At 37.3% G+C, this 12,612-nt stretch overlaps 1 protein-coding gene across 6 annotated transcripts in view; it reads right to left on the bottom strand.

Annotated features, from left to right (window-relative positions):
- LRP1B (LDL receptor related protein 1B) overlaps nt 1–12,612 on the bottom strand; it is a 638,472-nt gene that overhangs the window by 220,608 nt on the left and 405,252 nt on the right. For all 6 annotated transcript variants that reach the window (XM_064718934.1, XM_064718938.1, XM_064718939.1 and 3 more), the window contains exons 8-11: nt 8,983–9,205; nt 6,014–6,185; nt 2,979–3,122; nt 888–1,124 (exon numbers count right to left, since the gene is read on the bottom strand). In XM_064718934.1, the coding sequence (XP_064575004.1) occupies nt 888–1,124; nt 2,979–3,122; nt 6,014–6,185; nt 8,983–9,205 (776 nt within the window). The remainder of the gene's footprint in view (nt 1–887; nt 1,125–2,978; nt 3,123–6,013; nt 6,186–8,982; nt 9,206–12,612) is intronic.

Here is a 12,612-nt window from a genome sequence, read left to right as displayed (position 1 = left end):
CTATTTTAGTTACTTTCACTGTCCTGAGCTTCCATTCACAAGTAAATATATGAAGCTCTCTGAAGGCTAAGATGAATATTTATGCTTCTTCTTAGATTGAGGACCAGAAAATAATTACTGTAGAATGAATTGCAGCTGAGGCAGTTGCTCCTCCTGCTGAAGCAGTATTTCAGAGAAGGGTCCATAAAGGAAAACAAAATATAAATTGACAAACTGGAAGATTTTTTCACTACAACAACATTTGGTGTGATGAGATATGATTCTAAAACAAGGAGATTCAGTGTAGTGGGAGATGTGGAAACTAAAGACTTGCTGGCATTTTCTCTTATTGCTATAATAAATGCTATAAGCATCTTAATTAAGGTTCTAATAAATGTTTAGGTCTAACTGTTGCTTCCAAATTCACAATGGAAAATGCATCAGGAAAGACAATGCTTTTTTTCTAATGAGTTTTCAATCACTACAGACAGTCTCATTGTGCCAAACTACTTGAATAAGCTCCAGAATCCACAGTGTGATGCAGGGTGGAGTGCAGAAGTCTTATAAAGTCTGCAAGGATTTGGGATGGCTCAACAAATATCCAGCTTCTGGAATGACACGGTGGAGAAATTGGAATTACTCACCAGTGGTGAGCTTAAATGGACACAGTAAGAATCCACAATAGTTAGTGACTTAACCAAACTTTACATTTCTGCCCTCATTTAAAAAAAAAAAAAAAAAGAAAAAACAAGAGGCTGTAACAACATATCTCCAATTCTGTTCAAGGTCAAATTTGTGTCTGTTTTCCACGGGAGACCCAAAAAACCCCTTTATATTATCTGCAAATGTCAGTTCAACTTCTCAGTAGTGAGCATCTCTGAATGTCACCAGCACTGAGCATCACCCACCGTCCTTGAGGATTGTTTCTCTCTCTGTGCCATCAATTTTCTGTCTTCCAATCAGGAAACTGGTGGTATCAGCAAAGTAAATGTAATTGGTTTCAGCGTGGAAGTCCAGAGCACGAGGATTGACCAGGTTCTCGATGGGGATCATGTACTCGTCTGACATTCTGGTATTCAGGTCCATGCCCCGGATTATTCCCGGCCGCCCCTTCCCATAAAAAAGAAACAATTCATTCTTTGGTCCTGCAAAAGAAAGATTACAAACATAAACAACTGATGCTGCCTAATCTTCTTCACAGTGCATAATGTCCCTGTTTAATTAACTGGCATAATTAGTGGGGAGCAGGAGCCTTATTCGATACCAAAAACTAAACTTCCTTATATTCTGAAGGTATCTAGATTTAAAAAATAAACAAACAAAACCTCAAAAAATAGAAAAAAAAAAAACCCAAGAAAAAAACCAGCTAATTCCATTACCTTATTCAAAATACAAGTTACTTCAGTGAGGTCCTTACATCTAATTATTTTTTTTGTGTAAAATTTCACACTGAAAAAGCAGTTGTCGATCACAGAATAACTTTGCACCTGCTGTGAAGTGGACATCTATAGCTCTGTAGACATTTAATTTTACAATTCATTAGGATCTATCAAGGTAATGTAGACCATGACTGAAGTAATCTAAAAATCTAATAACACCATGAAGGCCAGCATATATAAAATGCTTTTTTTCACCCAAAGTTTCTCAGAATCAAACAACAAAAAAGATTAAATTTCTTTAAGATTGAAAGGAATAAAACAAACCAACATATTCTGTTCGTTCCAGCTGAGGTAGAACACACGGATATCAAAAGTTCATATTTCGAAGATTTTTATAATTTAAATAATTAAGGTGATTACAAAAAACTGGAACGTAGCAAAGTGATTTTCTTTCCTTAAAGATACTTATCCTTAGAGCCTTAATGCTATCAATATACCTCTTAAAATTCTCTCTACATTTTTCCTGCTGGCTCTCTGGGTTTTTTGATGGAATTGTCAGTGAAAACTCCATCAGGTTTGACTGAGGTCAAATAAATCCATCTACCAGCATCCATCAGAGTATCTAACTGCATGTCTCTTATCTGAACTAAAATCAAAACCAGTAAAAAAACCAGGCATTCCCCAAAACTCCTGTTGGCTGTAGGTGACCAAGAGACTGTGCACATGTAACCTTAGGTATAACCACAGCTGCACAAATCACATTTGTTTTCACAGGGTATTCTGAGAAAAACCTTGACTTGTTCACATCAATGTTCTGCTTTTGTGCTCTAAGTTGATTGTATGGGTGGAAATTGTAGCAGTACCTTTCTGCTGTGAAAAGCAAATAAATAAAGAGTGAGGCTGATTAATGTAAAGCTTGTGATAATTTTAGCATTCTTTGAGCATTCCAGGTTTAACCTGTCACTCCTGTGAATTCAGCCAAATCAAACAATGTTAAGGGAATGAAAGGAGCATGTGAACAAAATGTCAGGTACATGTTAAAAGTGTGTAATATTATATAGTGGAAAACTTAGAGTTTAATGTTTTAGAACATAGTAATATATATAAAGTAAGATAGAAGTTAGGTTTTTCTTTACCTTTGTTATGAATTTAAGTAGTATTGTAATTAATAAATTGTAATTAGATAATAATAAAAATTACTATTAATTGTATTTAATAAAAATGCTACTATTTATATTATTATATGTCTATATTAATGGTTATAAGTAATTATTGGGTTAAAAGTAGAAATAATTTAAGTATTATTTTTTTACTTAGTTCATCTTTAAAAAATTAATTAAAAGTATAACTCCATTTTTAGTCAGTTAGAGTATTGTAAAAATCACAGCTTATGAGACTATAATATAGATATAGTTATATAGAGAGACTATAATATAGATATAGTTAGTTATCTATATAGATAAGAATTAATAAACATTTGAATTTCAACAAAAAATACTGTCTCGCACATTTAACTTGATACAAACTTTACCCCAGAGCAGCCCATGTGATTTGCTAGAGAACACCCAGAACCATCCCTGGATTATTCCAGGCTGGCAGCCTGTGACCCCAAGGACATACTTTTGCATGACCTGCCATCACTCCCCAGGATGAAGCCGGTCCTGCAGCGACAGGTCCTTGCTTTGTGGCTGCTGCTGAGCAGGCAGATGTGGGAGCATCCCCCCGGCATCCCAGATGGATCCAACTCACACGCGTGGCTTCTGACTATGGCGAGGGAAAAACAGCTCAGATCATTGAAGACAAGGCAATGACACCAGCATGGAGAGGGGTTAGACAAAAGTAATACACCAGGAAAGGGGGTTTGTGTCACAAGAAATCCCTCCCCAAAAGATAACTGCTAAGGAAGGTGTTTTTTAAAGATGCTAAGCAGGCAGATGTGGGAGCATCCCCCCAGCATCCCAGATGGATCCAACTCACCCGTGTGGCCTCTGACTATGGCGAGGGAAAAACAGCTCAGATCATTGAAGGCAAGGCAATTACATCAGCATGGGGAGAGGTTAGACACAAGAAAACCATAAAGACAGGTGGTTTGTGTCACAAGAAATCTTTCCCCAAAATATAACTGCTAAGGAAGGTGCTTTTTAGAGATGGTTTTGCGGCTGCTGCTGAGCAGGCAGATGTGGGAGCATCCCCCTGGCATCCCAGATGGATCCAACTCACACGCGTGGCTTCTGACTATGGCGAGGGAAAAACAGCTCAGATCATTGAAGGCAAGGCAATTACATCAGCATGGGGAGGGGTTAGACACAAGAAAACCATAATGACAGGTGGTTTGTGTCACAAGAAGTCTTTCCCCAGGATAGAATGTGTGGCATTCACATTCTCTGAAAAAATTCCTTCACCCAGGATTTTTCTCCTGAGAAGCCTCAGAGAAAAGGAAAACAATTCTTATCTCATTTGCTTCTCCTGTGTTGTGCTCATGTGGAATGTGTTTGGAGATTGTTTACCCACAGGTGATTGTTTCACTGGATTCTGGTGTCAGTTGTTTTGACTCTTTGGCCAATCAGTGCTAAAAGTCATTATTATCTTTTTAGCATTGAGTAAGTATCCTTTCTGTATTCTTTAGTATAATATAGTTTAGTATTCTCTAATATAATATAGTATAATAAAGTAATAAATTAGCCTTCTGAGAACATAGAGTTAGATTCATCATTCCTGCCTGCATTGGGGATCCCTGCAAATACAATATATAACTGCTAAGGAAGTTGTTTTTTAAAGATGCTATCCAAGCCATGCCAACAAATCCCAGGGCTATGGAGCCGTGCCTGTGGCTGTGTGCAGTCACCCCTTTGTGAACGAGCTCCTGCACTGCATTTTCTGGGCAGTGCTTCCCTGGGGCTGCTGACACTTCTCCCCTTTTCCATTTGCTGCTTGGGTTCATGGGGTTGGTTGGGGTTTTCTGAGAACAGAGTGCAACCCATGCCCACACAGTCTGGCATTCCCTCTACTCCATTAGACAGCACCTTTCAGGGCAGACACATATGCTGAAACTGAAAACAGAACAAACCTTGTAGAATTCTTCCATATCTATAGAATCACAGAATGGTTTGGGTTGGAAGGAGCTTTAGTGCCCATTTTATTCCAAATCCCTGCCATTGGCAGGCACACCTCCCACTAAACCAGAATGTTACAAGCCCCATCCAACCTGGCTTTGAACACTTCCAGGGATGGGGTGCAGATCTGTATAGTTGGGATATAAATCCAGCTGAAGAAGTCAAAGAATTCCTTTTCTTTGATTTCATATTTCCAAATGCATGCTTCTGTATTAGCAGCCTATTTTTTTTTAAACTGTTTAAGGCAATATGCTGAGGAAACAAAACCTACCAGGATATGTTACATTTCATAAGCTGGCTTAAACCAGAAAAGAGTATTCACAAAATGTTATGTTTTTCCTACTTTACCTCAAGCTTTTCAGGTTTGTTTCTTTTAAAATAAAGCAATCAAGTGGTTTAGGGTCGATAAGGTTAAAGGTAGTACAAAAACTCCACCAAGCTGAGACAGCTGTTACAGAGAATCTTGACAAGCAACAAACATGTCCATTCAAAACAAAAGGAGTAGAGGAGTAATCACAGGATGTAATAAAAGATTACACTGTGCTCATGTCTCTCCTCTACTCAACCTCCCTGACTCCCTCAGGAGTACGAGAGGGATGATTATAGCAAAGAAAGAGTCTTTGCAGCCTCCTTCAGACATTGACATCTGCAAATCAATGTCCTCAGCTCCAGGGTGAAAATTAGTTCACCCACTCTACATCAATTTAGAGTTTGTTCCCACTTCACAAACTTCTTCAGAAGCAGCCATTCTGTTTAGAAACATCGACACAGAGAATTGATGTGTTGGCTTTTCTGTCTAAGCAGTCATGGCAACAATTTATTGTTATCAGTCATGTCAAAAAACATCCCCATAAAGCGTCATGGTAAACATTTTGGATCTTGCTATCTCTCCACAAAGTTCCCAGAGCTCCCACTGATGTTCTGCATACAGAAAGGATGAGAACAGATTACAGTCATACAGACCTCAGAAACTGCTGTTTTACCAAAAACTTCTGAGATAAAAAAGAGTTCTTTCATTCTAGATGAAAATGAAGATTTCTTTCACAGATGGCAAAGCTGGTATTTACACAAAGCAAGGACACTGACAGAATTTCCCCATCTCACCAGGGAGAGCTTGGCTGCCCACATCTCTGTGCCTTTTTGGCAGTCCCAAAGATGGGAGCCCACCTGAAGTGTGAGTCTGTCTGAAAAGCAGACCCAGAGATATCAGGAATGTCTGAGGTCTGAGACCCTAAGCATGGGGACAACACAGGACATCCAACAATCCTGAAGGTGTCAAATTCTCAGAGTGCTGAGTGCCACAATGTGCAGAGCAGGGCGGGCTCTTGGGCAGCTCTCCAAACTGAATTCTCTGGAAAGGGTTGAGTTGGAGCTTGGGAAAAGTGGAACAACTACACAAAGCTCAAGGAACCCAACGTTGTGCCACAAGGACAAATTTTCATGCCATCTTCTCAGATACTTTTTTCTGGTAGGACCTTTTTGACTGCACAAGCCCTCACTATCTGGTTTTGTGCTTTCTGGAGAGAGGAAATGTGATCTTACCTGCTGCTTGAGTTCTCTTCTGGAACACACGGATCTCTTTGGCATCGTCCAGCCTGGCAAGAGCCTGGACATCAGTACCATTGTACCTGTGGATTCGTAAAATGCTGAGGTTGTCTGAATTTACTGTGTACAAATAGTTCTCAAACACTGCCAAGCCACAAAGATGCCTAATCTGGAAAAGAAACAAATGGTATCATTATTTTAGCTCAATATTTGAGGCATTTCTGGGAGTTGTAAATGTCAAACACTGCTGTGGATTGTATGTGATAAACTGCACAAAAGGCTTTCTGAGTACTTGTAAATAATAAACACAAATTACACTAAAAGTATAGTGTAGTCTGAAATTTATAATTAGAAAAGCTTTGTACAAGAAAGGTAGAAAATTCAAATTATTTAGCAATCTAAATTCCTTTACTCTACAAATTATCGTTTCTTTGTTTTTTAAATTAAAATCTACATTCTTGAAGTGCAATAGCTAAATTAGTATTAACTAATGATCATTAACTAATAGTAACTAAGGTAAATTAACTATTATTAACTAAGAAATATACCAAACTTAGAAATTTAAAACACAGTTCATAGTTGTAATTGATCCATTTTTTAAAACTATTTTATTATCAAATCAGGGCAAATGGTGCAAGATATACCTGCTGAATATTTTCTTGAGAAAATATTTCATAATAAATAAATTCTGTGAGCTCTGCTGTGTTCCTTTTGTTTTGGTGTCTCTGAATATGGTGGTGGCCACTTGGCAGTGCTTGTTTATCAAAAAGTGAATTCTAAAATTGTGATAATCTCTGATGTGTCTTGTACATTGATAAAAAATTACCTAATAGCTGGTAGTTAGACAATCACAACTCAAACACAAAGTGGTCAATAATTTAGAGGTTGTGCTTGATTTATAGATTTAGAAAATGTAAAGTATCTCACTGGCAATTTTGAAAACTGAACAAATTAAAGAAAATGCTTTTGGCAGATGTTCCAATATTCACAGGCTGAATATCTTATTACTTTAACCATTCAACTGCTCACCACAAAGTATTTACTTATCTCATTCACTCCCAAATTCAGACACACATCACAAAAACCCAACCCAAATAAAAAAACCCTGTTGTGCATCAAGTATTTCAGTCATTCTGGAAATTATAGCACAGTTGGCCAAGTCTGGCCATTGTATTCTGTTTTCACCCAGAAAAAGGAATAATTATTGACATCATTGGAAGCATTTGATGAGGACCCAATAGAAATTCAATGCAATTATAGTAAGATGGAAAATAAAATAGCCTTGAAAATAAAGCCACATCTGTACCAAACTCTGGAATTCTCCCCTGAATTACAATCCTTCCTTTCTTATTTCCATTTGCACTCATGGAAATCTTTATCATTTATCTCCCATGAGTGTTTCTTTATTAAAACTATTAAAGCTATGTGGCTCATTTTGCAATGCTTTTAAGATTGATCTAATTATTTGTATTAATTTTTTAATTTCTTGGATTTTCTACATCTCATGAAGCTTTCCAGCAGCTCTGTGCATGAGTGAAAACATTACTGGTTTGTCCTTTGAAAGCCAGGAAGGCTGTCAACCACAGAGTCCAGTTTTGTTTGGAAAATACATCTTCCACATGCTTGAACTTACACAATAAACTTTAGTCCCTAAAAATTCTTGGGAACAGTTTTATGGTCTGCTGTTTATTTGGACTAATGAGGAGTGATTTGGAGAACAGTCATTCTATATCATGGCATATGCAGCACAAAACATACTGAATTTAGCAATTCTTCATTTGAGTGGAAAGACAATCAGTGCCACTTGTGACAACAGGGAGAGGCCAAACTTCTTAACCTTCATCCTTATCAAAAAACAGAGATGTCATTTTTTTAGCTAGTTTTGAGAAAAGTTCCTCTGAACTTGATAAAGTATCCCTTTTTGCATCTAAATTTCAGCAAGAAGAGAAAGAACAAGCATCTCTTCTATGGCATAAGTACAGCTCAGTTAGAAGCCTGTAAAGGTATTTTTTAATGGCTTCTGAAAATGATTTTAGCTTTTAAAAGATCTAATGCAAAATGATACTTAAAAAAACAAAAACAAAAAACCCAAAAGTTTTCAAGACCTCTTCCAGAACTTAAAGACTGGGGATAGATTGGCAAAAATAGGAAGGTTTTGCCAAACTACCACTTAGACTGCTTTTTGTCACATTTTCTACCTCTTTTTAGTTAACAGTCTAACCAGTTGCATTTTGCTAAACACTGATTGCTTGGAAGCAACAAATGACAGAAGAACTGGTAAAATGTTTCTTCTTTATGCACATTTTTACATTCCCTGTTTAACCTCGGGAAGAAATATATGTAGACTTGGTGCCCACACCTGGCAGTTCAGGTAGTGACCAGAACAGTTTGGTCTTTGCAGATTTTACCTGGATTTACATAAAACTCACAAGTGCCAGAGAACTTTTCCACTCTCCAGGCTAATGAACTGAAATGCTCCTGCTCTAGGACTCACAGTCCCAGAGTTTGTATTTATGACTCTGAACATCAGGATCAGCTGTGAAAAGCATCACTGCCACCAACAAAAATAAGATTTAAGGGCATCCAGATTAGTCTGAATGGGTGAATAGTTTTGCTATTCTATTTCACATTATTGTGCCTGTTAGTCTCTCCTTCCTGAGTGGGTAAGGACATATTGTCATGAATGATTTATCACCCTGCACCTTTCCACCCCAGATTTTCCCTCCTGAAGTCTTTAACAATGGTAACTTACAAGGTGCATTGTTAATGAGATTCTGCTTGGGAATATTGATAAGTTGCAAAATTGCTAAATTGCAGATAAACCAAAACATGTAGCTGCATCTTTTAAATTCCAACACATCTGAATTAAAAAGGTTAAAAATCATGAAATTCCTGTAGCTGCTAGCATTGTATGCATTCATTCATTGATATTATTATTTTTTACTGATTTACAAATAAATACCTACTTGTCTGCCTTTAGTTATTGTTTGCCTCCTTCTCCCCTGATAGTCAACAACTTCCACACTCTCCAGATATATGTCAAGCCAGTACACATATTTATTGATGAGGTCTAGTGCCAGAGCAGTTGGCTGTTCAATTTTTGAGTCTACTATCCACGTCCTGTTCATTCCATCCATGTCACATCTCTCCACCTTGGCAGCGTTCCCGTAGTCTGTAAAGAAAAGCTTGCTGTTGAAAGAAAATAAGATGTTGTAAGTTTTAAAGGGTGTGAGCAGAGTGCAAAGCTCCTGCTGGCTCTGGAAAAAGGAAGTCTTCATTCTTTGTCATTTCAATTTCCTATATACCCCATAATTATTTTTAAAATTCACCATATCTTCTAACAAATTAACAATTACACAGAATTATCTTTCAAATGTAAAGCACAGAAGTTCTAAATGCATTTCCTTACAAAACAGATGCACCATGTAACACTCTAAAATTACCATCTTAAATTCATTTTTAACCATTATTTGTAAAGAATGGTAGGATAGTAACAGATAACAGTGACAAAAGCACAAAGCACTCAGGTTGTCTGGAGAACAGTTATTGCACATCAGCTATAACAAATACAGGGATCCCCACTGCCAGGTGCTTTAACATCTATTTCTGGAGGAGCTGCTTTAGTCTGTAGTACATTTGTCCCCAGCCTTGGAAAGGTGCTCAGGTTTCAAAATGTTTCCACAAATCCAGTGAGTCATTCCATGCAGGAATAATGGGAAACTATCAAAGGCTTAAAACTGCTGCTAAAGCTCCCTAACCCAATGCCTGATCAGCATTCACTGGCTTTAGCAAATCAATTCTGATTAACCCGACGATATTTTAACAGGATTACCTATTTGTGAGAACAAATTACACTTGCAGGCTGAGGACCACCTTGCCATGACTTTAACATGCTCTAAAGAATAATCTGATTCCAGGCTGAACGTTACTGAAACCACTTTGAGAACAAGGATTTCATTATCCAAATGAAGTGAATTATCTCCTAGTTATTACCACTAATGGGAATAACTTTGGATCAACAGCACATAAAACTTCAGATATCTTTATGTGACAGAGCAGTAATTTATAGCCTTGTAACTTCTCATAAAAATCCAGTTTTGGGCTATTTGCTGAACAGCAGAATGAAATCCATATCCTTTATTTTTAGTCTTCAAATAAATAAGAGTACACTTTAGAGGTAAAGTGTTTCAAGTGCAAAAAATACAAATAAAATAGTAAAAAAACTACACAACAACTTTTTAAAAAAGTAAAGGCATTAGAATAATCTATAGTCTATGTGCAGGAGCTGTCAAATGCCAAAATGAATTGATCTCAGAATCATAAAATAGGGCTGGAGGAGACTTTGAAAGGTCATGTAGTCCATCACCAGGCCATAAGGCAGAATAAACTTTACCTGTAACATTCCTGAGGGATAACTCCATTCCTGACAGGGATTTCTATTTATCAAAACAATTCTGAATTCCTGTCCTGTCCTTCATTGTCATTCTTTATCCCAGCTGTACTCTAAGAATATATTTAAAAACACATACTTAACATCCAGGTCTATATAAATCAAAATGTCCGTAGTACAGAATATTTGCAAAGTAAAAATCATGCCTGAAAAGCAAAAGTAATTTGGACTGAAAAAAGAAAAAAAATGTATATAGCAGTATATACACTTATTTATGTATGTATTCAGATCATCAGAAATAACAAGGCCAACACCTATATATATTTAAAATAAGTTGTTAAAATGTTATATGTACTCCAGACCACAATCTGTACTTCTGGGGATTTGATTTATGTTATTTAATGGAACTTTGTATCTCAATATTCAATAATTCAAATAAAGTTCATTTTGGAATCATAGTACCAACTGGGTTTGCTGGGATCAGACACTCATGTATAAATAAATATATAAACACACATTTATGTAAATACACATCCAGACACACAGCACTTACAAACACCTGAAGTTTGACTTGACACTGCCTCTTCTGCATAGTGTTTGGTTTAATTAATAAATTAATATTTCTAAAGATTAAATTAAAAGTTGAAAAGAAATATATATATATATTAGCTTTTACAACAAGACTATCTTTTCAGATCAGACAATAAATAAAATGTTTGTATGTCAATAGCAAATAGATCCAGTAAGGAATATCTAAGAATTTAAGAAGTTGCTCCAGCTTTGTGGAATAGGGGGTCAATTTCTTTATTTTCCTCAATATCTGTCTTATATTAACATCATTTGTGCAAGTTATCATGACTTCATGTGTAAATTACACTCTTTTTACTCTAAAAAATCATTATTCTTCTCCTTCAGACTGACAAAAATGAAACTTTATAATTAAAGGAAGAGGTAAAAGACAGAACAAGAAAGTAGTTCCCTAAGTGCTGCTGCATGATCAAAGTGCTCTGAAAATTAAATTAAGGAAATTAAATGCTTCAGTGTGTAATCTTTAAATGCAGCTCTGTATTTAATGACCAATGCAGATTTTTAGAGTGAGGTTTAAAGCAGAAGTGCATTTCTAACACAGGAAGTTGACCCACAATTACACTGTGGTGTCTTTGCCTTGGGAGCTCTAAAGGATGCACTGCACAATATTTATTTCAGCTCTAGGCTGATTTTTGTGCTCACAAATGGTGCTGGGTTTGCCTCTCCATTTTCAGCAGAGGGCAATGAAATCTTTTATCCATTCACAGAGCAATTTTGGGAGGAAAACTGAGTGTGCATGTCCCTGCAGAGCCCAGCTCAGGGCACTGGGGCTGACAGAGAGCTGAGTCCGCTGCAGCCTTCATTTCCTGCCAATGGGGCTAATTGATTGCTAATTGAGGCTGCTGCAACAGCACAAATGTTGGCACTAAACTGAATTTTATTAAGGCAGGTTATCTTTTGAAAGCTATAGACCATGTGTGAAAATTCTGAATTCTGCCTCTAGTTAATCAACAACGAAAAGGGGAATATTCAATTCCTGGTGCTTTGCAGGACTTGATGAAGTCAAGTATTAAACTCAAAAGAATTCTGTTGTTTTGACTCTTCCAGAATGGTTTCACTGTGGTCCCAGCAGTTAGGAATCTCCATCTAATAACTTATGGTGATATCTTCCAGGCTGAATTACACAAACTGATTTCTGCAGCAGTTTATTTGGCTTAAACAGCTATTTTCACCCGTCCCCCTCTCCAGAGCTATTTCTAGATGGAAATCAAATTCTTTCCCTCTGCCTAGCAGCTAGAGATAAGCAAGGCAAGGCAAAACACCTTCTTTCACAGGACAGGCCCTTTCTGCTGCCCTCCTGTGCAGTTATTCCAATTTTAGGTCAGTGATTTACAGGCATGGCCAGCACTGGGGTTGCTGTTCCAGAGCTGAGTTCCCTGGGGTCTGCACAGCGCCCAGCACCAGCTGGAGTCTCGGCCACCCCTGGATGACATTTGCTATTTTCACGGCTCTGTTACACTGCTGATATAAACTCTTCCTTCCCTCTATTACGTGCACCCTCCTCAGTCTAACAACTGAATCTTAAAAAGTGATGGCTGGGGCTTTTCCAGAGAGTTTGGTTCCAGCTAGGAATAAATACACAGGGACTATTCTGTCCACATCTGAGCAAGGACAACTC

The sequence above is a fragment of the Zonotrichia leucophrys genome, chromosome 7 (assembly GCF_028769735.1).
Source record: "Zonotrichia leucophrys gambelii isolate GWCS_2022_RI chromosome 7, RI_Zleu_2.0, whole genome shotgun sequence".
Taxonomy (NCBI): domain Eukaryota; kingdom Metazoa; phylum Chordata; class Aves; order Passeriformes; family Passerellidae; genus Zonotrichia; species Zonotrichia leucophrys.
This window is presented reverse-complemented; position numbering and strand designations above follow the sequence as displayed.